Source organism: Penicillium solitum (assembly GCF_028829755.1).
Source record: "Penicillium solitum strain IBT 25940 chromosome Unknown utg000009l_segment0_segment0, whole genome shotgun sequence".
Taxonomy (NCBI): Eukaryota; Fungi; Ascomycota; class Eurotiomycetes; order Eurotiales; family Aspergillaceae; genus Penicillium; species Penicillium solitum.
Genome location: NW_027072128.1, coordinates 3,673,045 through 3,695,609, shown reverse-complemented (window position 1 = coordinate 3,695,609; position 22,565 = coordinate 3,673,045). Strand labels below are relative to the sequence as shown.

General features: G+C 47.4%; 7 protein-coding genes across 7 annotated transcripts; 3 read left to right on the top strand and 4 right to left on the bottom strand.

Annotated features, from left to right (window-relative positions):
- Window positions 1-85: 85 nt before the first annotated feature.
- N7455_012490 (uncharacterized protein) lies at window positions 86-893 on the bottom strand (the record flags this gene model as incomplete). Its single annotated transcript, XM_065606891.1, is given in 2 exon segments — window positions 86-724; window positions 741-893. The coding sequence occupies 2 exon segments, from the start codon at window positions 891-893 to the stop codon at window positions 86-88; spliced, it is 792 nt and encodes a 263-aa protein (XP_065460057.1).
- A 627-nt stretch (window positions 894-1,520) lies between these two features.
- N7455_012489 (uncharacterized protein) lies at window positions 1,521-1,815 on the bottom strand (the record flags this gene model as incomplete). The annotated part of the gene is made up of 2 exons (XM_040952490.2): window positions 1,521-1,612; window positions 1,698-1,815. 2 exons carry the CDS (start codon window positions 1,813-1,815, stop codon window positions 1,521-1,523), a joined length of 210 nt encoding a protein of 69 aa, XP_040817067.1.
- A 2,925-nt stretch (window positions 1,816-4,740) lies between these two features.
- Window positions 4,741-6,634, bottom strand: N7455_012488 (uncharacterized protein; the record flags this gene model as incomplete). The annotated part of the gene is made up of 7 exons (XM_040952606.2): window positions 4,741-5,041; window positions 5,096-5,992; window positions 6,044-6,069; window positions 6,125-6,175; window positions 6,234-6,371; window positions 6,442-6,472; window positions 6,537-6,634. The coding sequence occupies 7 exons, from the start codon at window positions 6,632-6,634 to the stop codon at window positions 4,741-4,743; spliced, it is 1,542 nt and encodes a 513-aa protein (XP_040816741.1).
- Window positions 6,635-8,220: 1,586 nt separating this feature from the next.
- N7455_012487 (uncharacterized protein) lies at window positions 8,221-10,158 on the bottom strand (the record flags this gene model as incomplete). Its single annotated transcript, XM_040952785.2, has 4 exons — window positions 8,221-9,146; window positions 9,203-9,548; window positions 9,606-9,876; window positions 9,932-10,158. The coding sequence occupies 4 exons, from the start codon at window positions 10,156-10,158 to the stop codon at window positions 8,221-8,223; spliced, it is 1,770 nt and encodes a 589-aa protein (XP_040816948.2).
- A 1,979-nt stretch (window positions 10,159-12,137) lies between these two features.
- N7455_012486 (uncharacterized protein) lies at window positions 12,138-12,650 on the top strand (the record flags this gene model as incomplete). The annotated part of the gene is made up of 1 exon (XM_040952720.2): window positions 12,138-12,650. The coding sequence occupies one exon, from the start codon at window positions 12,138-12,140 to the stop codon at window positions 12,648-12,650; it is 513 nt and encodes a 170-aa protein (XP_040816932.2).
- A 954-nt stretch (window positions 12,651-13,604) lies between these two features.
- N7455_012485 (putative CECR1 family adenosine deaminase) lies at window positions 13,605-15,396 on the top strand (the record flags this gene model as incomplete). Its single annotated transcript, XM_040952493.2, has 2 exons — window positions 13,605-13,728; window positions 13,793-15,396. The coding sequence occupies 2 exons, from the start codon at window positions 13,605-13,607 to the stop codon at window positions 15,394-15,396; spliced, it is 1,728 nt and encodes a 575-aa protein (XP_040816682.2).
- A 396-nt stretch (window positions 15,397-15,792) lies between these two features.
- atg2 (uncharacterized protein) lies at window positions 15,793-22,306 on the top strand (the record flags this gene model as incomplete). The annotated part of the gene is made up of 4 exons (XM_040952782.2): window positions 15,793-15,957; window positions 16,062-21,257; window positions 21,310-22,233; window positions 22,289-22,306. 4 exons carry the CDS (start codon window positions 15,793-15,795, stop codon window positions 22,304-22,306), a joined length of 6,303 nt encoding a protein of 2,100 aa, XP_040816740.2.
- Window positions 22,307-22,565: the final 259 nt, after the last annotated feature.

The following is a 22,565-nucleotide window of genomic DNA, read 5'->3' as shown; positions in this document are numbered from 1 at the left end:
GGACGGAAGGATGAAAGTGAAAGAAAGATGAGCGTGACAAATAATTGAGGTATGACCAAATGAGAACCCCAGGGGTATCATGGCCTCATAACGACCTTGAAAACATCTGGTGCACTCCCACGGCCAAGACAAAATCTTGGTAGACTTGGTCCATCAAATCGGGATCTTCTTCATTCATCGTGAGGTTCAGAATAAACACACGACACCGAGGGTTGCTGGGGACTGCCCTCTTAAAGTGGTAGGGTTCTTGCATGGGTGTCATGTTGCCAACAAAAGCAGTGTAGTTCCCGAGAGCCTTATTGAAGCGCATCACAAAGATGTAAGGATCTCCCCTTTTATAGGGGAGGTTGACAAATTTCTTAACCCGGCGGTAGGTAGCAATGTGCGATGGGTTCCAGTACACGTCTTTCAGTTCAAGATAGACCTCGCGAACATTGGTAATATGATGAACCATGGAGAGAGCCTCAGGCCCGAGGGTAGACACAAATTGTAGGAAAGCCCGGTTGTTGGCCCTTTCCCATTTCTCTTTTCCATCTGCGTGGTGCTTTCGCAGCTCCAAATTGGAAGCAACAACCTGGATGGAGCGAGCTTCAATGGCGTCTTCCGTAATGTGAATTTCCTTGTCTTTGTTAGCCGTGGCTTTTTTGAAGTAGGGCTTTGACGCTGTTGTGGATGGATTTTCGTAAATGGGGGCGGGCGGCATCTTAATCTCATTCCTAATCAGCTGCACGTGGATATACATGGTTGTTGAAACCCAAAATCATGAACATCTGCGCATCCCATTTCCTCCAGTTGGACGCGCCCTTCAGCTTGGGAACCAATTTAGCCATGTCTATCTCGTTATCGCTGACTTCGAAGTCGAAAATTGAATTTTCTTCAGAAATTGTCGACATGGTTGCGGCTAAGACAGGCTAGTCGAGTGTGGAGAGACGTGCTAGAAGCGTGAGCGATTTGGTAACCGTCCAAGTCATCAGTGCATGCGTACCAGCGCATGCACACAGACAGGCGTGACTGGTGAGGTGATGGCCCCGGGGATTGAGGATTTCACGGCGTGGAGTGACGCAAACAAGCTTTGAAGGCTGTATATGTTAGTTAAAAGAAGTATACTTTGAGCAACAGGCCCAAAATCCGGAGAAATGTACCAATAAGGCAGACCAGGACAGATCAGTATATGTGTGGATGTTTGAAGGAAGAAGACGACTGAAAAGAAAGTACGCTTGGAAGTCCTGGGGATATCTGAACTGGGCAAATAAACAGACCTACCTAGGTAGTGGGATTAGACGACTACCTTCAACGCGTTTTATGAGTACGCGTTTGATTTAATTGGGAGCTCTGGACATATTGATTTGTTTGAATGGTGGATATTTTCTATCTTGCGCTTTCTAGGAGTCCCCTACATAGTAAAATATCATATCATTCAACTCTGAAGGTAATCTGTAGATGACATTTTGTGGTCAGTAAGATTGTATATTATTGGGTAGATACACTAGAGCATACCACAATTAAATAGGCAATAGTTCTTAGTTGCAGTACTTGGTGAACTTGTTGACAGTTCCACCACTGACACACACGCCGTTACAGCATTCGCTGGCAGCATAGCAGGGGCTGCGAGCTAGTATCACATGTAGAGTTAGCCTCATATTTCTAACACCCTGAAGAAGTCTAGCAGGGTTATCATAATCATGATAGAAACATACTTCCTTTGCAGCGTTTTTCAAGAGGGTTGATATCCAAAGCCGCTTCGGCGTTTGGGACAGCAGCAGCATTGGCGAAAGCAGCAAGAGCAGCAACAAGAACCACGTTGCAGAACTTCATAGTGATTTTGGTTGTGGTTTTCAATGTTTCAAAGAGGTCGAAGAAAAGGAGATGGTAATTGAGATGTTCTTCGAGGAAACGAGGTTCTATTTATATCTTTTGATCTGATATTTTTTTGGCCCCCAAGCAGCAGCAGCCCATGGATACATCCGAGATCGGCTCCTTCTATTGTCTCAATGGGGTTGTTCGTGTTATCTGATCTTACGCCAAGCTTATGGCCCCCATTTCTCTTCTTCGCTCCATTGGGGGCCACCAATGGCACCAAGTCACTGATGTCCTTCAATTTGCGCGGCTACGTTCGATTGGTTCGAAAATCAATAAAACCTAGCTAAGCATACTGCTCGGTAGAAAACATCGCCTACTAGCGGAGCATTAACCCAGAATGAGACATTCTCGTCACCTCTCAGGATGTTGGAAGATTGGTGTAGGCTTCCTTGGCAAGCGTATGGGGAACCATTCAATCTATAGAAGAGCTTGGTAACCCTTGCTTTCCTATTCACCTTCTTGAAGCCTATACCGATACCTGGTATCTTATTTCCTTGCGACGCCAATTGTCAGACATGGTATTTTGTGAGGTTGAAATTTCCACATCCTCGTATTCCCAATATGGATTATTACATAGGTTTCAAAGAGTCCTTAACAAAAACTGCGGTAAAAGTCTTCCTTCAATAGGCCATCCGCCGGCTATTGTCTCTGCAGCTCGCTCTATTAAACTCCAAAAATATATTATAGAGTCATCTCATATTATATTGGGGATAGTTATATAGATTAGCCATCAATACATGAGCCATAAGAAAGTCCTATCTTCGTCGACGTTCCCCGAGCTAATGTCACTCTGGATAGGTTCACTTTCCCGGATTCCGACCTCTTTCCCACCGGATTTCTGTTATCAATGCGAGCATATTTCAGATTTGTTAGCCATGTCTGGAGTGCTTCACTTGGAGCAGAGATCTGAAAATACAAAGCCATCGATATATCCGTAAAATACAGGCGATATACATAGTATATTGATCAACAATGTAGTTGAATCTTAATTCGGCAAGTTCTTATATAATATAACAAAGTAAAGCCGTATAATTACTACTCTAGGTCGAGCGGGCTAGCCTGGGCCACATGGGAGAGTGTATCCCCCACGGGAGTGTTGCTTTGTGACTCTGTGCCGTCTGGCATGCTTCGAAAAGAAAAACGACTAAAAGTTTGATGGTGATTGTAACAGGAGGCAAAAATCTTCCTGTTGGTTGGAATGACTGGAAACTGTCTCAGGTGGGTGGTTTTCTCTTGAAATACCTACACACGCGTTCGAACCCCTGCAGCTCTTCTCTGGTTTCAGCAGAAATGGCGGCGGGCAACATATCGCAGCTTTGCTCCTCCCATTTTCAAGAAATTGTCACGATACGGTCAATAATCCGACAAGGACGGTCTTGTGAGGCTGCGCGTGGAGCAGTCCTTTGTTCAAAATGTTGTGGCGAAAGCCCAGTTACTAGCAGCTCCCCTGGCCGATCCCTGTAACACAAACACCCTCGTTTTCGCCTTCGACAGGTAACAATGAAAGAATTTCGTACCCTCTGGCTAATTTCCAGTTCCAGTCGTCTTTCTCTGTGGAACCGCAACGGCCTCTTGGATTTATTCGGCCTCAACCTCGTCTGTTCTCGTCCAAATCCACCTTTCCCGCAATCATGGGCACTGCTGAAAGCAACCCCATATTCCCTTCCTCGCTCGAGCTTGATATATCTGGGAAATCTAGCTTTTTCACCGTTATCAGTTTGCTGTGACTATCCACTTAGTTTCTGCAAAAGCTAACTGTTCAAAGCATATGAATACGGCCCTCTTGCAGACAGTTACCTGAAGAATTTGGTTGAGAGTGAAGTGCGAACTCTAGATGAGCTTATCAAATGGAACGAGGCACATCCTGAACTTCAGCTCCCTAAAGGTATTTTCAAACTGCCTCTGCCTCAATAAGATATGACACGTTCTTAGATTACCCTAGCCAGTCGCGTCTTATAGCGGCACGGGATCAGGTGCCTTCTCCTGCTGATTATAACGCAGTCATATCTCATCTTGAGAAAGTGACAGTCGATCTAGGTGCTATTTTTGAAAGTCATGGTATTGATTTGATTGTGGTACTGACAGATTCGCGCATTTCCTCATTGGCATCAGCATCCGGTAGGTCCTACAACAACCCACAGGAGTATCCCCTCGACTGACTCAACTTAGGCTTTCCAATTGGTACCATGCCACTTGGGTATATTGATTACAATGGTAAGCCATTTGGCTTAGCTGTTGTAGGAAATTCTGGACAAGATGGTCGGCTTCTCGAATTCATGAGTACTTTTGAGGCGATCTTTCCCCAAAGGAATCATCCTCAACCACTGATCGAACAATTGACTGGGAATAAAATGCCCTCGAAGAGCGGGATGTATTAGGGCTGCTAAACCCAAAAAAGAGGCAAAGCTAACCCGATTATACGCGACTAAGTATGCCACGTGGGACAGAACGCTCTCCTTGGATACTGCCTCACTGTACCTAGGTATCACCACCGTCTCGGAGCCTGTAGCTAGTTTTAATTTGTATACTAATAGGAATGAATAATCGCCTGTGATGTCTTTTTGGTGGCCTTTAAGACGAGATATCCTTTTGAAGTGTATATAAAGGCGGTAAAAAAAAGTATAATTTGTGTAATTTGTAAAATTAGTAAGCTACATAGCTAGATGACTCGCTGTGTGCTTACAATAGCGTATAAGAGTACCTAGATCCTATAGCTAAGAAGTAAATAGTGTACATGGGTGGACCAGATAGGGGTATTTCCGGCTGAGAGAAAACGTGTAGGATTAATAAATCCTCCAGTATGCCGGCTTCATTAGGCCGATATCCACCGCCATGTCCAGTCTACCTAGACTGGAGCCCCTGTGGGATAGTATGGATGTATCAAGAGATTGTATCCACGAACCATCCATGCTCATCATTATACAGGTTGTATGGTGTCACTCCGGTCAGAACGGCATACTTTTGCTGCTCATCCGTAACTGTGCAATTACCTGTTTCTTGCAAGCAACTTGCAATGAATTCACCCACATGTTTGCCTTCGAAGTAGGCGCCCTGCAGATAGCCGAAGAATTCCTGGCTGGTGGCTTCGCCTGCGAAAAACACGTTCCCGACATTCGCGCGCAGGTTTTGGTGCGCTTGCAGACTAGTTGAGGGAGGCCAGTTGGAGTAGGATCCATACGCCCTAGTTCCATTAGTGATGTTCTGGGTGCCCGGACTATGTGGTGCAGAAACTTACCAAGGAGTCTGTGTCCACCGCTTGTACCAAAGATGAGTCGGGTCTGGGATTTCCGGACCGTACATGTTGCGCAAAACCTCCATGACTTCAGCCTGTGTTTCTTCATTGGTTTGCGCCTCTACTCGGTAAGACTGGTCGTTTACAACCGTCGCGATCATGAGACCCGATCCTTCCAACACACCCGGGAGGTCAAGGGGCTGGAATTCGGGATAGTAGCCTCGGGTTTCAGGATCCGCATAGATGAGGTACTGCGCGTTATCCCAGAAGGGCTCCGGGAATTGCATGAAAATCTTGGTGTATGTTCCAAGCTCGAAGCTGTGAATGGCATCTTTCTTCCAAGAAGGAAGTGGTGGAGCAAAGTCCACAGCATCCTTCTGAAGAACTCCCAGCGAGAAGGTCATGATAGCGTAATCAGCATCTATGCAACCCTGATTCGTCCGCACAGTGACAGAGTCCCTGTTGTAGTCAACGCCAGTTACCTGCGTGCTAAGACGGAGACGGCTGTCGTCTTCTGACAGGAATTCCGCCGCTTCCTCCCGAATGATAGTTGCAAAGCCACGCTGGTCGTATACGAAAAGATTTTCCTCGGAGAAATAGTTGAAGGTCGCGTTCTCAGCCACTGAGGTAAAGATTTCAGAGCTCTCGCTAGGAGTGTAAACGAATTCGCCATCAAACAACCACCATTCAGCAGTCTGTCGGTAGGAATCGTTCTTGGCTGGGTCCCAGCCATGCAGGCGCAATCCGGCACGGAAAGACCGATCCTGGAGGTTGTCCTTTAGGAGGGATCCTGCATCAATGGTAACTTTGTGGACAGCCTCTGTGAACTCGCGAATCGCATAATCATAATTCGCCGGACCATTGTCATCGAAATAAGTCGTGTTATCCTGGTCAGTTTCCCTTCAATAATCATTAGCAATCATATCTCAATTACCCAACCTCCATACATACAGGGTTATGATTTTGTTCTTTTTGGCCTATCAAAAAGCCGTTAGCTGCATAGAATATCAATATCTGCGTGGAGTGACTTACCAGAGTGTGAATTGGGTTCTCGGGGCCGTCGCCCGTGACTGTTCCTTGCACCTGATACTAGTAAGTAACCACCTATAACGCTCTTCAAACAGGCACACTAAAAGCTTACCCAGTTCGCTCCTGCTTCGACTGTATAGGGACGGCCATCTGGCCCGCTGCCGAAGCTCACATCATGCATACGCCCTCCAATGCGGTCTTGGTACTCAACCAGGAGAAAGTCATCAATCCCATTATCTGAGAGCGATTTCTGTTTTGGGCACCCATGGGCATTTAATATGTAGATAGGGGGGCAATCTTTGGTATAAGGGCAAACTTACCGCCGCTGTGACTCCAGCCACACCAGCACCCCTGGAGATTGTCAGTTCTGGTTCATTCCAAACGTCCATGTGCTAGGCATAAAAGATGATCGTACAGTACAGCAACCTTGGTCCTTTCGCATTTTTGCGTTTCCTTGGCCTGCACAGCTAATGCCGCGAGGCCAACGGTAAGAACACTCGCCACTTGCTTCATGACTTTTCAATGATCATACAGTATAGGTATGATGCGCCGAACAGTGCAGATGGACACAACTTCGTCCTGAACTGAGGTTCCGTTGGAAGCATGCAGCACCAACCGGGAGCTTGTTTAATATAGCTTCCATCTGGAAATAAAGTTTTTATCGTTACAAGTCTAAAGCAAGGACACCACTTATCCCTTGATTCTCTCAGGGCAAGGGGAATTTTGTACTACCATAAAAAATTGTTAGAATATTCACCATTTTACCTCATTTCATCCATCGAGAGTGTACGGGATCGGGATCATTCATTCATTTTTTCTAGTCAGTTTCAGGTGGTATTCCTATCGCGGAAAGGTCTATTTCTATTATTCATATTGAGAGATAGTCAATTTGATTGTTACTCTGATTCACTTGGTTACGAAGTTGAATAAGGAAACTTCAACGAAAATGAATATTTCTTAATTACTAGAAACTGCATTCTAATAAAATAAAATAGCTTCTATTTAACGATGTATAGGTCGAGGGATCAGCACATCCGTGTCTTTTGGAGGTATAGCTTAGCTACCTATCAAGTTGAGTGGCGTTTACGGGACAAGCTGGACCTTGTGTCTTGGCGAATATCTGTGTAACATGTTTCTCCAGCAATGCCAGATCGGCGAGAAAATGCATAATAACACATAATAACACACTACTTAGGTACCTGGCCCTTACATTTATTATGTAAACTGGACCTATGAATTAGGTAGTTAGGTAGTTAACTAGTTACTATATCCGGGGGTGACTAAATATGCTATGCGGGACATAACTCTCCCATTGGTTAATATTGCTAGGTAGCATTTTAACTTTACAAGTATGCACGATGCGAGGTTGGAAACTAATTAATTAATATTATTATTGAAGCATCTGAAGTGTCGTAGTAATTTGCAACTTAGACAAAAAGCGTCTTTTGTCGTGAATGTAGGTAGGGTATGATTCTTATTATATAGCTATGCTATAAGATCCGCTTAACTCCCTATATTTTTAGGCCTGGCCTTATTATACGGGGTATAGTAGTAAGGTACAAAGTATCGCGTATAGAAAGAGAAGAGATGCCGACTTGAATCGAAAAAGTTAAAATCAAATATATATATAGCCAAGTCTTTTATAAAGAGTATACTTTATTTTACCACCTTTATATATCTTAAAAAAGACACCATAAGGTCATATAAGCGGCCGACTATTGTTATTACGTATATCATGAGGGAAAATAGTTTCAATATTAGAAACTAGGAACCTTACATAGCACTGCTGAGACCGTGATAGTAGTTGAATTGGGGCCTGAAACCACACCAACCGCTTTAGCCATCCCGATAATGTAGCTAGATTCAAAATTTTACCTTGATAAATTTGACAGAAATGACTGATCCAAAGGGTATGGATAAAAATTGGAGTATCAAAAATCCAAGAAATGAAACAATATATATTTATGGCATGCGCTATAATGTGCCTCCAAACCTAGTAAATACAACAGAAGGAGTAACCAAATTGTGCAGACAAACAAAGCACAAAATGCAGATGGTGGGTGACAGGCGAGGAACATTTCAATGTCCACGTTGATCCCTTAGAACACCATACCCTTGACCTGAGCAACCTTCTTTAGGTTGATGTTCTTGATCATGATAGTCCAGGCGAATGCCAGAACCATCACACCCAAGCCAGCAGAAAGCATTCTAACCTGTGTATAGCCGTATGCTTTCTGGATGGCCTCTCTCATCTTTGTACCAGGAGCGTAGCTCAACTGCGTCTCGAGATCTTCGTAAATCATGTCCAAGTTTGACAAGTCTGGCAGATACCACGTGAGGGCCTTCTTGTATGTATTGTTCCAGATTGCCATAGAGATAGTAAGACCTGCGGAATCTCCGATGGTACCGACCACATTGAGCAATGCAAGGGCTGTAGCGATATGTTGGTGATCAACGGCAGCGAGGATAGCTAGCTGCTGGACGATGATGAAGATCGAGCCGCCAATGGAGATAAAGATTTGACACATGACCTGGTAACCGACACTCTGGCCGGGACGGCGGAAGTAGATCATCAAACCCTGGGCAAAGATGTATAGAGGAACGGAAATGTAAAGGAGCCACTTAAAGCGACCGGTTTTCCGGATCATCCATCCAACAAAGAACAAAAGTACGCCAGAAACCACATCGAATGTATTAGTGATATACCCAGCTTCGGCAATAGTGAGATCGTTAACCACTTGAAGGAAGTTTGAGAAGTAGTTGTTCCAGCAATAGTTTGAAAGCTGGTACGTGGCATCTAAGAGACATGCACCGATGACGGTTCGATTGGTGAGGAAGGAGTAGGGGAGCAAAGGCGTAGGAGCGATGTACCTCTCGTAGAAGACAAAGAAGAAGAGCATCGAGAATCCGATCACAATCATAGCAATAATATAATCTGTGCCCCAGCCGTTAGGAGCCTCGCTAGCGATATCGAATGGAAGCTCAAAGAGGACAAGTCCCGCAGTAAAGATGAAAACTCCGATTACTAGACGAGGTATTAGCTTTATGTAGAAAAATCAATTGGCAGTTGGAAATACTCACAATCGAACTCTAGAGTCCAAAACCAGACACTCTGAAGGAATGATCGTCCGCTGTTCTCTCTGATAACCACGGCATTTCCCTTTTTGGCTTTTGACAAATTGAACTTCAGGACGAAGAACAACGGAGCAGCCACGATAGGGAAGATGATTGCGAAAGTGCCATAGGCCCACCGCCAGCCAGTATTGGCGTAGAATAGATCGGCCACCTTTGGTCCAGCAAAGGCCGTAATAATGTATGGAGAAGACGTGAAAGCATATGCCAGAGCTCGGTTTTTTAACTGGGACAGATCGGCGGTCATAACATCGATGGCGAATTGCATGCCTCTAAAGCCGATGGAGTAAAACACCTAGATTCCCTATTAGCACCTCCTCAATATTTCATAGACATACCCGGTGTCTCTTACATTTGCGGCGCAATAGAGAGCGAAACTATTACAAGAGGCCATGAGAACCAGACCCACGGTGGCGCAAATCGACATTATCAGGAACCCTTCGGCTCGACCCCAAGTGTCCATCATCTTGGCCACTGGAAGGAAGACGGCAGCGGAAAAAGCATCTGCAATGGCGGTAGGAAGTCCAGATAGAGAGTGTTGTTGGAAAGAGCTAGCGACATAAGTGCTCAAGCTACCATCAACTGACGATATCCAGGCATAAGTGAAGTAAAGGAACCACATACTATTGGAAGTATAAGATTAGCAAAAGTACAGAAGATGGGGGTAAATTGACTTACTTGATGAAAACGAAGATCAAGGACAGTTTCGACCAGGTCTGAGCCACAGCCTCAACTTCCTGGATACCATGTTGAAGCTCTTCAAAGGGCACACCGGGTAGCTCGGCGCCATTGTTTGGAAGTGCCTCTTCGGGATGGGTGACTGGCCCATCTGACTTCTCTGCCTCTACTGTATCTCTGTCCACGTCGACCGAAGAACTTGCAGCGTCGTCTCTGTCGGCTTTCATTCGATGAAGCACCGACCGGGCCCTTTGAATCAAGGGACGAAGCGCCATGACAATGGATATGAAACACAAAATCCCAAGAGCTCAAACAGGTTGAAGGTTTCAAGAGTATTTTGGAACTACGAGGGAAAGGAAAGCAAAATATAAGATAAAACATGCGAAATTCCCACATAAAACACCGAAATCGGCACATTGGCTTGCTGTGTTTTGAATGCTCATATGTGGGTCAAAGTGACAATCCTTTCCTCCTATATCAAAAGTGTTACAACATGCGCGATGTAAATATAATGTAGTCCAAACATATTCTCCCTGCCCGTGGACCCTTTCCCCACTGGAACCAAAGACGACCCGGCGTCGGCCAGTGACAAGATCTAATCAGATCGCCAGTGGCTTAGAGATCATTACCGCATCCAGTTACCGTCATGGAGACCCCCATCGGATCCATTCGCTTCCAACGTCAGTTCAAGCTTCGTGTGGCTGCTTGGAAATTTATTATGGACCCTTGGCATTAGGGGCCAACGATGTTCTCTCCAGCAACCGGAAAGCGCGCATCGAACAAAAATCCTGAAAAGTTATCAGATTTGCCAAGCTTTCGGATATTACTTTTTATTGCCAACGTTACATTTACAGGTGATAACGCTTGGGATTGATTGCTATCCCTTTCCCAAATAAAGTGAACGCGTACCTCATCAAACCCGTTTGGTCAATGTCGTAGCTCAATGCAATACATTCCGGGGACTATCCGTACATAGTAAGACCAAATTGGGGACAGGGTTCAGCCATCTGGGGTATCAAGCCAATTATAGATATGGAAGCAGCTAATATCTCGGCAAATGAGAAACCTAGTCCAAGCCTCATGGCGTAAGTTAAGGCGGCGGCTGTATCTCGGGATCATCCCTTGGCCCCCTCGTTGCATCCACCTTGAGCTCTTTTTGAAATTGCGAATGGTTAACCTTTCGAATTTATATGCAGGGCCCTACACAGTAAAAACCGACTTTTTAAAGATAATTGGCCGTCGACACCATAGCTGAATATCAATAGAGCGCGCCTACCGGAAGAGACATTTTCCGGTAAATAATGCAGCCCTTGATTTAATTTTACAACATTTTCTTACACGGCCTGCAAGAAGTTGTTCAGGGACGCCTCGTGAACACATTGGTATTCGTCTGTCAATAGCAAAAGCTTTCCAGCGGACATCTTATGTTGGACTTGGCATTCTCTCTTCAAATTTCGACAAATAAATCACATATTAAGACAGATGGGAGACCCCATCAGCCAGTATCGGATGGTGGTCTCGCATGGACTAAGCCTTTACTGCGCCTTGTTACAAATACGGCTTCGAATGTTCCTATTTCGCTATTACAACGCACTTTGTATGAAGGCTCGTGCTATTCGCGGCGAATTCTACGGATTCATATCCCTCTTAACTTATAGGTGATGCTGTTTCAAATGCCTTTGGGAGGCCCCGGAAATGCAAATGCAGACTCTTGCCTCTGTCACAAGGGAATTCTGCTTTACTAAATCCGAATTAGACCAACTGATCTTCAAGACCTTGCCTAGAATGTATCTGATGGGGAAATCCGCACTTGAATTACGCGTCGCGATTGTTTCTGTTCGTCAAGTTATTCCTATTTTAACTGGCAAACGGCCACCGCGTGCAAGCACACCTGGACAGCATACAAAATCAAAAAATCTCAGAATTCTACTTCATGGGATCGAGTGCACTCCTATATTACAACAAACACTGGCTGCTTCCTTCCAGAGTCTCTCACTTTATTCGTGTAGGTATTTCACTAGCACATCTAGTTCGACCAGTTTCCACCCCACCCCCTTTTCCACCCCGCCCTGTTAAGCTTTGCCGCCTAGACAGATACATAGGCCGTGGCTCCAGTGGTGAAACCAGTGGTGTTCGACAACATGGATTGCCTTGTTTATAGATACGCCTCAGCTTCCTCCCTGGTGACCTCTTTTTCTTCCTCGCAATGGACCCCTTTGAACAGCTTCCCGCCGAGCTCATAAACCGCATTCTCCTCTGCGCATCTGACTTTGTGGGCATAGAAAGTCTCCTGGTAGCCTCGCCCCGAGTGCATGGCATCTTCCATGATCGGCCAAGACTATTATTTCAAGAGCTGGTGGCATCAAACGCAATTGCATCAGCCGCCCCCATTCAAGAGATCACCCAGAAAGTGCGGCTTCTCCACAGCCCCTCATTCAACGTCCACAGTTTAGAGGAATACATCCAATGCACCAACGGCGTTCACCGCCAGCCCAATATTCATAGCCATGGTGCAGAAGTGTTGGAGATGGTGCGGATTTCTGCCCAGATCCAACGCCTTGCGTGTAAATGTTGTAAATGTCTATCGACGATGCAGCAGAACTTCATTTCCGTCGTCAGTGGCTTGCCAGCAGGATCTTTGTCTGGATCGATTCGTGCCGAAAAGGCAGCCAAACCCTTCTCCTGGGTCGAGGAGTGTAATATTTACTGGGCTCTGTGACATTTGCGACACTATTCTGACCTTCATATCTACGGATCTCGTCTGAATTGGTCTGAAGATTCCATGAAAAGACTTGAAGTATACCACACATGGAACTCCATCGACTGCCTGACTGCCGAAATCATTGCCACCGTTGCCGCGGTACTAGCTGACTTGGATTTAAGTCCAATTTACTCCTACCCGTACCAGGGTGAATATGAAGAATCTTTACAAGGAGTCTGGTGGTACCCAATAGAGACACCACCACCACTTTTCCTCTCCTTTGATCTCGAAAGAAGCATGGATATCACATTTTGGCCTTCACCATCAATACCTCGAAGTGATTCAGTGACAGAAGCGTGGCATCTTAGTCCCGGATGCTGTGGCAAGGCGCCCAGCCAAATGGCGATGTATAAAGATTGGGCACGGGTCTTAGCATATCAAGGGTCAAATCCTAACTATACCCTGCTAAGAATACAACCGTATCGGAGACTAGGTGTTCTTGTTTGGGATGTATGGCGCATGTATTCTACGGGGTTGATGCAGTGGAACAATGGAGAGCAAACCGAAACGCCAGATGGAGGCTTGACAGGTGTTCAGCATGTGGCTTTGCAGGAGTGGCATTCGAGATGGATCACACTTGCCGGGAGTACGTGTTGAAATTAATATAGAATTCTACTAGACAACATAAATAAAGGTATATGTTTGGGAATACTATATTATACTTACCCCTCAGGCTATGTACAAATGCGGGCGAATAAATCAGCTCATCCGCATTCCAATATTCCAATAATGTTCGACCTAAAAGCTGTTTTAAGTCTGCGCCAATCAAAAGAAAGTCGACGATTATAATCTCAGGCAACCAACAGACGAAAACGGCTAAGGCGGGGAGCGTATCTTTCCCCTCCCGACAATCCGGCCCACTTTAAGCCTCGATGACCCTACAACCCTTTTGATTTTGAATCACTTCAAACCATGGCAAATACAGAGAATGAATGGGAATTGGAGGAGGGTATCCCTCAATTTGAGGATCCCTTTATCCAACAATATCTAAAAGGACGCGATGCTTTAATTATGGAAGAGAAAAAGCGACGTCACGGTATATTTCTCACCCAAATCAAGTAAAAAAAAAAAAAAAACTCATATCTGACTTTGTTTTGTAGATGCAAATCTGCGCAAATCTCTATCACCTATCGCCGCCCGGGCGACAAAGATCGTGTCACAGATCCGAGCGCAGGAACAGAATGAGCTGTGGACAAGTGGATTGGAAGAGCATGTGGCCCACCAGGCAGATGAGATCCTCTACCCCGGTGTCATGTTCAATCTAGCCAAAGGCCGCATGGAGACGACTAAACTATGGAAAATCGTCGAAAAGATGCCAAAGGGGTCTCTTCTACATGCCCACATGGATGCCATGTTCGACATTGACTTCCTAATTGACCTAGCATTCTCCACGCCCGGCATACACATGTTAGCGTCGAGGCCGTTGATCACAGCCGAGGATTACGAAGAAGCGCCCGTACTTTTCCAGTATTCCTCACAGCCCCTAGAAGCATCCGAGGACAAGCCAAGTATGTGGTCGGAAACATACGAGGCCTCGTCGTTAATCTCGATCCAGAAGGCCGCCTCCTCTTTCCCCAACGGGGGAGAGAAGGGCTTCCGGGAATGGTTGAACACTCGATGTGTCCTTGTGCCGGAGCATTCATATCACCACCACCATGGAGTAGACGCAATCTGGTCTATCTTCACAAAGACTTTCCCCATTCTCGACTCTCTCTTGATGTACGAGCCTATCTTCCGTGCCTGTTTGCTCCGGTTGCTCGGACAGCTTGCCGAGGATGGAATTCGATATGTGGAGTTCCGCATTGGATTTGTCTTCCAATTTCGGAAGGAAGGAAATGACAAACCCGAAGAAGACTACTTCGAGTGGTGTCGCGTGGTGGAAGATGTCGTGGCTCAGTTCAAACAAACGGATGAAGGGAAAGACTTCTACGATCCTCGCATTATTTGGACTACACTCCGGTGGTTTGGCAACGAGGCGATTGTCAACAGCATGAAGCAGTGCATCGAAACGAAGCAGGAGTTCCCTGATCTGATCAGTGGGTTTGATCTTGTTGGCCAAGAGGATAACGGGAGGCCGCTAGTCGACCTCGTCCCGGTACTGTTCTGGTTCCGAAAGCAATGTGCGGAAGAGGGCGTTGATATTCCCTTTTTTTTCCACGCTGGAGAATGTCTCGGGGACGGCGACGCGACAGACCACAACCTCTTCGACGCCATCCTTCTTGGCACTCGACGGATCGGCCATGGGTTCTCGCTTTACAAGCATCCTCTGCTCATTGATTTAGTCAAAGAGAAGAAGATCCTCGTTGAATGCTGCCCGATCTCGAACGAAGTGCTCCGCCTTGCTAGCTCCATCAAATCCCACCCTTTGCCCGCGTTATTGTCCAGAGGTGTCCCCGTTTCGCTGTGCAACGACGACCCCGCAATTCTTGGCCACGGAAGGAATGGATTAACTCATGATTTCTGGCAGGCTTTGCAGGGACTTGAAAATGTGGATTTGGTCGGCCTATCAATGATGGCGCAGAACTCCATCCGGTGGAGCTGTTATGAAGACGAGTCGACCGCCGAGTGGAAAGCTGGCATTCAAAATGGGGTTATGGGGAAGGGACTGAAATCCGAACGTCTGCGGGATTTCGCCGCGGATTTCGAGAAATTCTGCGAGTGGGTTGTGCTGGAGTTCGCAGAATTCGATGCTGGGGATGATTGAAGTTCGGTCATGTTGATCACAATAGTTATGCAAATCACATATGTAGTAGCTTTAGCAGGAACAAATAATGAAAACACGAAACCCGTTTTTGACAATAGTCCAACTAGTGTAGGTCAAATTTTGCAATTATTGAAGCAACTTGGAACATATCACAAGTCAATGAGAAGATAATTGGTCAAATCTGTTGTCAATCGGTGAGTTGGCACGTCGGCGCCTGACTCGGGTCACTTATCGCCTTTATCAGGTGCCGGAACGTCATTGTCGAACATTCCCCCCTTCACGACCTCCCCCATCCACTCCGCTTTGTCGGAGCTGGCTACTTTATTGTTTTTGTTAAGCTATTTTCGATGATACGAGTCCACACATGAACGAGCCCTGTCCCGGCTCACAGTCACGATGGCGTCGTACTTCATGCCATCGTTCTTCCAGAAGCAGCTCCTCAAATACGCCCTGTCTCGCCTGGGCCTGGTCGACACAGATGCCTTGGATCCAGATAACCTAGGCATCCGCTGGGGACAACGATCTACCATCGAGTTGAAGGATATTGGCCTGAAATTAGAGGTGAGTTGGTGTGGTGACCCTCCGTTGGCGGCGGGGCGGCCTTCCGTGATCATCGAATGCGACATATGGAGCAGTGCGGGCTGACTATTTACATCGCGGGATAGAAATTATCGACTCTACTTAATCTTCCTCCATCGTGCGAGCTACTCAGCGCCCGGGTACAGCTTCTTCGAATCACCCTTCCTGCCGATTTCCACAACAGCGGCATCCTATGCGAGGCCACCGGCATCGACGTACATATTCGGTTATTGTCAGAGGAGCCGAAAAGGGGACAACACGCAAAAAGGAAAGGCGAAAAGGATGACTATTTGGCGGTGCCCACACCGTCTGGTCTTGCGGAGTCATTTCTTGAGTCTGAGCCAAGGGAGGAAAGGGAAGAGCTGCAAGCTGCGATATCGTCACAGTCGCAAGTCCTGGCCCATGACCCGTTAGCCTGGTCTACCGATGACTATAACGATAACGAGCTCGGTCTTGGGAATGAGACTCTATCATTGCCGAGCTTTGTGGCTGGGTTCTTGAAAGGCGTTGTGGATCGACTCCAACTCAAGATAAAAGATGCGGTTGTGCGAGTGGATATGGAGTTGAAGCAAGATGGAACATCAAAACGGCAACCTGAACATAAGCCGGACCTTGTCGCGGGTTTGTTGAGCGTGGGAGAAATCGATGTACACGGGGTATCTGAGAAACCCGCCGGCTCGGAGGAGGGTCTTCCTTTCCGAGAAGGGAAGCGACTCATCTCAATCGCTGATATCAATGTTGGTTTGGTTTCGGACCCATCCGTGTTCTCAAACTACTCTCGTTTCGCGGCCCCTGCATCTCCGTCGACGACCATGCGGTCAAAAGGGAGCCAGCCGTCAAGCAGAGCGCCATCACCCTCTCCATTGGATCGCTCCGAGGAAGAACCCGTTGCCATGACGCAGTCAACTATTTTCGAGCCGCCGCAAGCTTTCGAACATTCTAGCACCACGGCAGACAATCTGGAGGCATCTGCATTTTCCCATGGTCGATTCTCAGATGCCGACTCTGACTCAGGTAGTCATCGCGGTGGATATCTGGAGGATTCTCGGATATTTGGAGATGACCCCTTCCAAGACAACCCGGGGTACCTAGACTCGGTTATTGACACTCAATTCGATGGTTTTGATGAAGAGCAGTCACCGGTACTACATCCCCAAGAAGACCGAGAGACCGGGAGTGAATGGAGAAGCCACTTGTCTCGCGGTCGACAAAGCTTGTACCAGAGCCAGCAGGTCGAATACTCTGACGAACCCTTAATCCCCTCTGACAGCTATCATATGTCCCAAACTTACGACACACATCACAGCCAAATCGGCTCTGAAATCGACGAAATCACGCCACCCATACAGCATTACAATGATTACAATGAAAATGAACATAACGAAATATCACAGTTGAGCGTATCATCCCACCACTCCAGTACATCTCCTCCACGGTCAGAGCCTGGCAGCACAGGCTCACGAGAAGAAACCCCAAATGCCGATCTGAACGAGTCCCAGCTTTTCTCCCACGATGAAGCACAAAGCCTTTATATGAGTGCCATCAGCCAGGATGCGAGTGAGAGCTTCATGCCGCAAATGCCTGGCGGCTGGGGCTCGTTTGGTGGTGCCTCAAACTCCCAGAGTGCTTTTGATGACCGATCTAAAAACACCGCACCTATTGAGCGGGCACAGCCCACCCAAGTTCAAGATGAAGCGAATTCAACATACACAGCCCCATCAGAAGACAACATTACTGAGCAGTATAATTTGGATGACCAAGCCCAATCCCAGACATTGCATAAGGACAGCCCCTCAACTCCGTCGTCTCCTGGGTTGCACAGAATCAATGAGATGAGAAAGTCGGTATTGACTGTTGACAAGATTTTGCTGTGGCTCTCGCCTCCTGATTCCGAAGAAGAAGAGTCCGCCGAACCATCGCCTGTGTCACAAAAGGAGAACGCAGACAGTGACCTGAATGAATCCACAGTTAGCTTTGGAGACTCTGCACCCGAAGAAAGTCTACTTGCCTCTAGAGCTTACAAATCTACGAGGTTCGGAGGAGACTTTGTTGAGGCCCGGGCTCAATCAAGTGCTGAGACTGAACTACCCGAAATTGCCGTCGAAGTGTTCTCTGTCTCCGTACATTTCGATATTGCAACTGGTTGGCTCCTAACCAAGATAGGGCAAAAGTTGTCTCAAGCTCTTGGTACGGCTGAAAAAGATCTGTCTGAGAAGCAGTCGCGAAAAGACCAACCCGCGCGCACACCACCTGTTCACCTTGTCGTCCATGCACTTTCAATAAAGTTTATCGAACGTGTTTCGGGGCATGTATATTCGTCCGACAATAGTGGCTCGCCGTTGTCTCCTCCCTACAGCATGGAAGACGTGATTCTTCGTCTTACTCTATCTGGTCTGGATGCTCGGGTTTCAGCTCAAAGTACAACTACCAAGTTGAATCTCCACGTGTCCAAGTTTGCATTCGGGTTCGCTTCAGAGGATATCATATTCTTTGATGAAAGATTGAAGATGCGTGAATCTACGCGTGATGTTTTATCCCCCTCACAGGGAGATATTTCTATATCTTTGGTCAAGTCGGCAGATTTGGCCAAGGTTGACATCTCCACACTGCCTCTCCATATTAACCTCAATGTACAGCGCTTAGAAGAGGTCCTAGGCTGGATGGGTGGGCTAAGCACCATTCTCGAACTTGGAAGTTCCATGTCGTCCGTGTCAACAGTCAAAGGCGGCCCGCCACCTTCCAAACAGCGCCCCCGAGGTGTACATTTTGAGACGCCCACCCCAGCTGTTGACACGACCAAGGGCAAGTCCGCCCTATGGAAAGTCAATGCCCGAGTTGGTGCCATCCTTTTGGATGTCACTGGTGAAACTCATTGTCTTCAACTTACCACGACCGCTGTCAAAATCGTGAGCAGGTTTGAAGGGATTGGTATACAAATAGACAAGGCCAAAATGATTGGACCACTTTCAATTGACAACGCTTCATCTGATACTCCCGCCAAAATCACACTGAACAACATCCGCCTTGAATTCCTTTTTGCTCCAAAGGAAGTTGATCTCGATCGTCTTTTGACATTGATCACCCCGTCCCAGGACAAATTTGAAGTGGAAGACGATATTATGCTAGACACGCTGCTGCGCCAACGACGACAAGGATCTGTTCTTCGCGTGACAGTGGGGCGCTTGGAAACGGTCATTTCAGATACCAGTGGGTTAGAGCCTCTCTCGTCTCTCGCTGTCGAATTGAGTCGGCTTTCCAATGTCACCAAGTATTTGCCAGAAGATGATCGCCCTGGTATTCTTACTTTGATGCTGGTCCGTGACTTCCAAGGACGCGTCCATGTTGGTGGAGAGGTTGGGGACATCGAAAGTCAATTTACCGATGTTGAAGTTGCACACATCACTATGCCTTCGCTCACTGCAGCCCAAATTGGAAATATGGCCGTCAGTCGAAATAACGACGAAGAGCTAGTAGGGCATGCCCTGTGGCCGCCGAACAAATATCGGGATCCAGACCAGTCCTATCCGCCGGTCCTCATGGCTCGTTTTATACCCGATGAGATGGATCCTACTTACAAGATCAAACTGCACAACCTCCTTGTCGAGTACACGGTACCATCAGTGACAGCCTTCCTTGGATTGGGTGACGACAAGATGAGCGGAGATTTGGCCAGTAGTATGGTCAACTCTGTTGCAAATCTTGCAGAGCATTCAATCCCGTCTTCTTCGATGACAGGGCGGCCGATGTCTAATGAATCCAGCTCCTCAACCAAGCCGGTCAAATTAGCAGTTGTGTTCAGAGATTGCGTTCTTGGCCTCAACCCTCGCAATTCCCCAGCAAAAGGCCTTGCAGTCCTCACCAATGCCAAGTTCGAAGGAAGTATCCATGGGGAGGAATCTGCCGAAGCATCGTTGGATATTAGAAAAGCATCGCTCATGATCATTGACGATGTGTACCATGAGGGTGCTGATAACCTGCACCAACTGGGCTCTGTTGTTCCTCAAGACACCCAGGCCCAAGCGTATATCGATAAAGGCTATGTTCCTGTTTCTTCCATCTCATCGGCAACTGCTGGTGTCAAGCTTACCGGCGCTGAGGATGGGACGAAGTCTTTGGACGTGGAGCTGAGAGATGATCTGTTGATCCTTGAAACCTGCGCGGATTCTACTCAGACGCTCATCAGTATCATGAATGGGCTTCAACCTCCAACTCCACCAAATGTCAATATCAAATATCGAACAGAGGTTATGCCCATCCAAGACATGTTTGCCTCGTTCACCGGGGATGCATTTGCGGCCGAGCCCCCTCTTTCTAGTGATGATGATTTGGCAACTATCTCCGAAGGATCGTCCAAGGAAGATCAGCTACTCGACGAACTTGAATACGTCAGCGATTTCTATCCCGCGAAGGGCGGTCTTGGTGGTGTGGGCATTGAAGGCATGGAAGCGGGTTCCAATGATCTGCTGGACAGCTTCCATTCCCAATACCAAGTATCTTCAAGCATAACAGAATTGGACTTCCAGGAGGACCATTTTGCAAAGAAATCAGCTGTGGGTGGAACCGCTCATCGGTGGGACTCTACCCAGAACACCTACGGGTTCACCAACGACACGAAGCTCGAGCGGAGTCCGTTGCGTGTGCGTGTTCGAGACGTGCATTTCATCTGGAATCTCTTTGATGGATATGACTGGCAACGCACCCGTGACACAATATCCAAAGCTGTCAAGGATGTGGAAACCAAGGCCACAGAACGCCGCTCCCGGGGCTCACGGATGTCACCTTCAGCAGAAGATGAAGAGGAGTCTGTCATTGGCGATTTCCTATTCAACTCCATTTACATCGGTATTCCAGCCAACAAGGATCCACGGGAACTCCACCGCGACATCAATCATGATATCGACGATTTCACCAGTGAGACTGGGAGCTACGCAACAACCACTACCGTGACTGGGGCTGGAAGTCGCCAGGGCCGATCAACCTCGAAGAGAGAGAAGAAATTGCGCTTACATCGGAGCAAACACCACAAAATGACGTTTGAGTTGAAGGGTGTCTCTGCCGATCTGATTATCTTCCCACCGGGTTCAGAAGAGACGCAGAGCTCGTTAGATGTGCGGGTCAAGGACCTAGAAATCTATGATCATGTTCCGACATCCACATGGAAGAAGTTCGCAACGTACATGCGTGAGGCTGGCGAAAAAGAGAGTGGAACGAGCATGGTTCACCTTGAAGTTCTGACTGTAAAGCCTGTGCCTGAGCTAGCTGCGTCCGAGATTGTCCTCAAGGTTTGTTTCCCAGTCATCAATTGCTCACAACTGTTTCTAACTTGACTGCTAGGCCACGGTTCTACCACTCCGGTTGCATGTTGATCAAGATGCTCTCGACTTCATGAGTCGATTCTTCGAGTTTAGAGACGAGACCGCCGAACCATCTGATACCCCGGGTGATGTTCCATTCTTGCAGCGAGTAGAGATAAACGCCGTGCAAGTCAAATTAGACTTCAAGCCTAAGCGGGTCGACTACGCAGGACTCCGGTCCGGCCGTACAACCGAGTTCATGAACTTCTTCGTGCTAGATGGCGCCGACATGGTGCTACGACATGTAATCATCTACGGAGTGTCCGGGTTCGACCGAATGGGCCAAACTCTCAATGACATCTGGATGCCAGATGTCAAGCAGAACCAACTGCCCGGTGTGCTTGCCGGTCTCGCACCGATCCGCTCTCTAGTCAACGTCGGCGGCGGCGTGCGCGACCTGGTCGTCGTTCCAATGCGTGAATATCAAAAGGACGGCCGAATCGTGCGCAGTATTCAAAAGGGCGCCCTGGCCTTCGCTAAGACAACCTCCAACGAGCTAGTCAAACTAGGCGCAAAACTCGCCATCGGCACACAAACCGTCCTCCAAGGCGCGGAGGATATGCTGACTACCCCCAGCGCACCAGCCTATGACGACGATTCCCTCGACGAAGACGAAGCGAAGAAGATCTCACTGTACGCTGATCAGCCGGTCGGGGTGGTTCAGGGACTGCGTGGGGCGTTCAGCGGTCTCGAACGCGATCTACTCTTAGCTCGTGATGCGATCGTCGCCGTACCCGGGGAGGTGGTGGAGAGTGGGAGCGCCAAGGCGGCCGCAAAGGCAGTCTGGAAACGTGCACCCACGGTCATCCTCCGACCCGCTATCGGAGTATCCAAGGCTGTGGGACAGACTCTACTTGGTGCGGGAAATACCCTTGACCCGAGCAATCGGCGCAAGATGGAAGATGTAAGTGGTTTCCGACGAACCCTGTTTTGGTGGGTGTGGCTGACGACGATTTTAGAAGTATAAACGATACTGAGAGTGTGGTGGGCTGGTCTACGGGTAGTGCGGCCCTTGCATACTTGGTACATACGTGCATAGGCAAATGGTCCCTTTTTTTGTTTGTTTTTAATTGATTTTTTTTGTTTTCATGCGTTCATGCGTTCATTGTTCCTTTTTTTTTTTTTCTTCCTCATTGCTTCATCAGTTCGATACCACATTACGACCGCATTATGACATTAAATTGCTCTTGCTTTACCTATCACTTTGATTTTTCTTTTCGAGTCATTTTTTTAGCT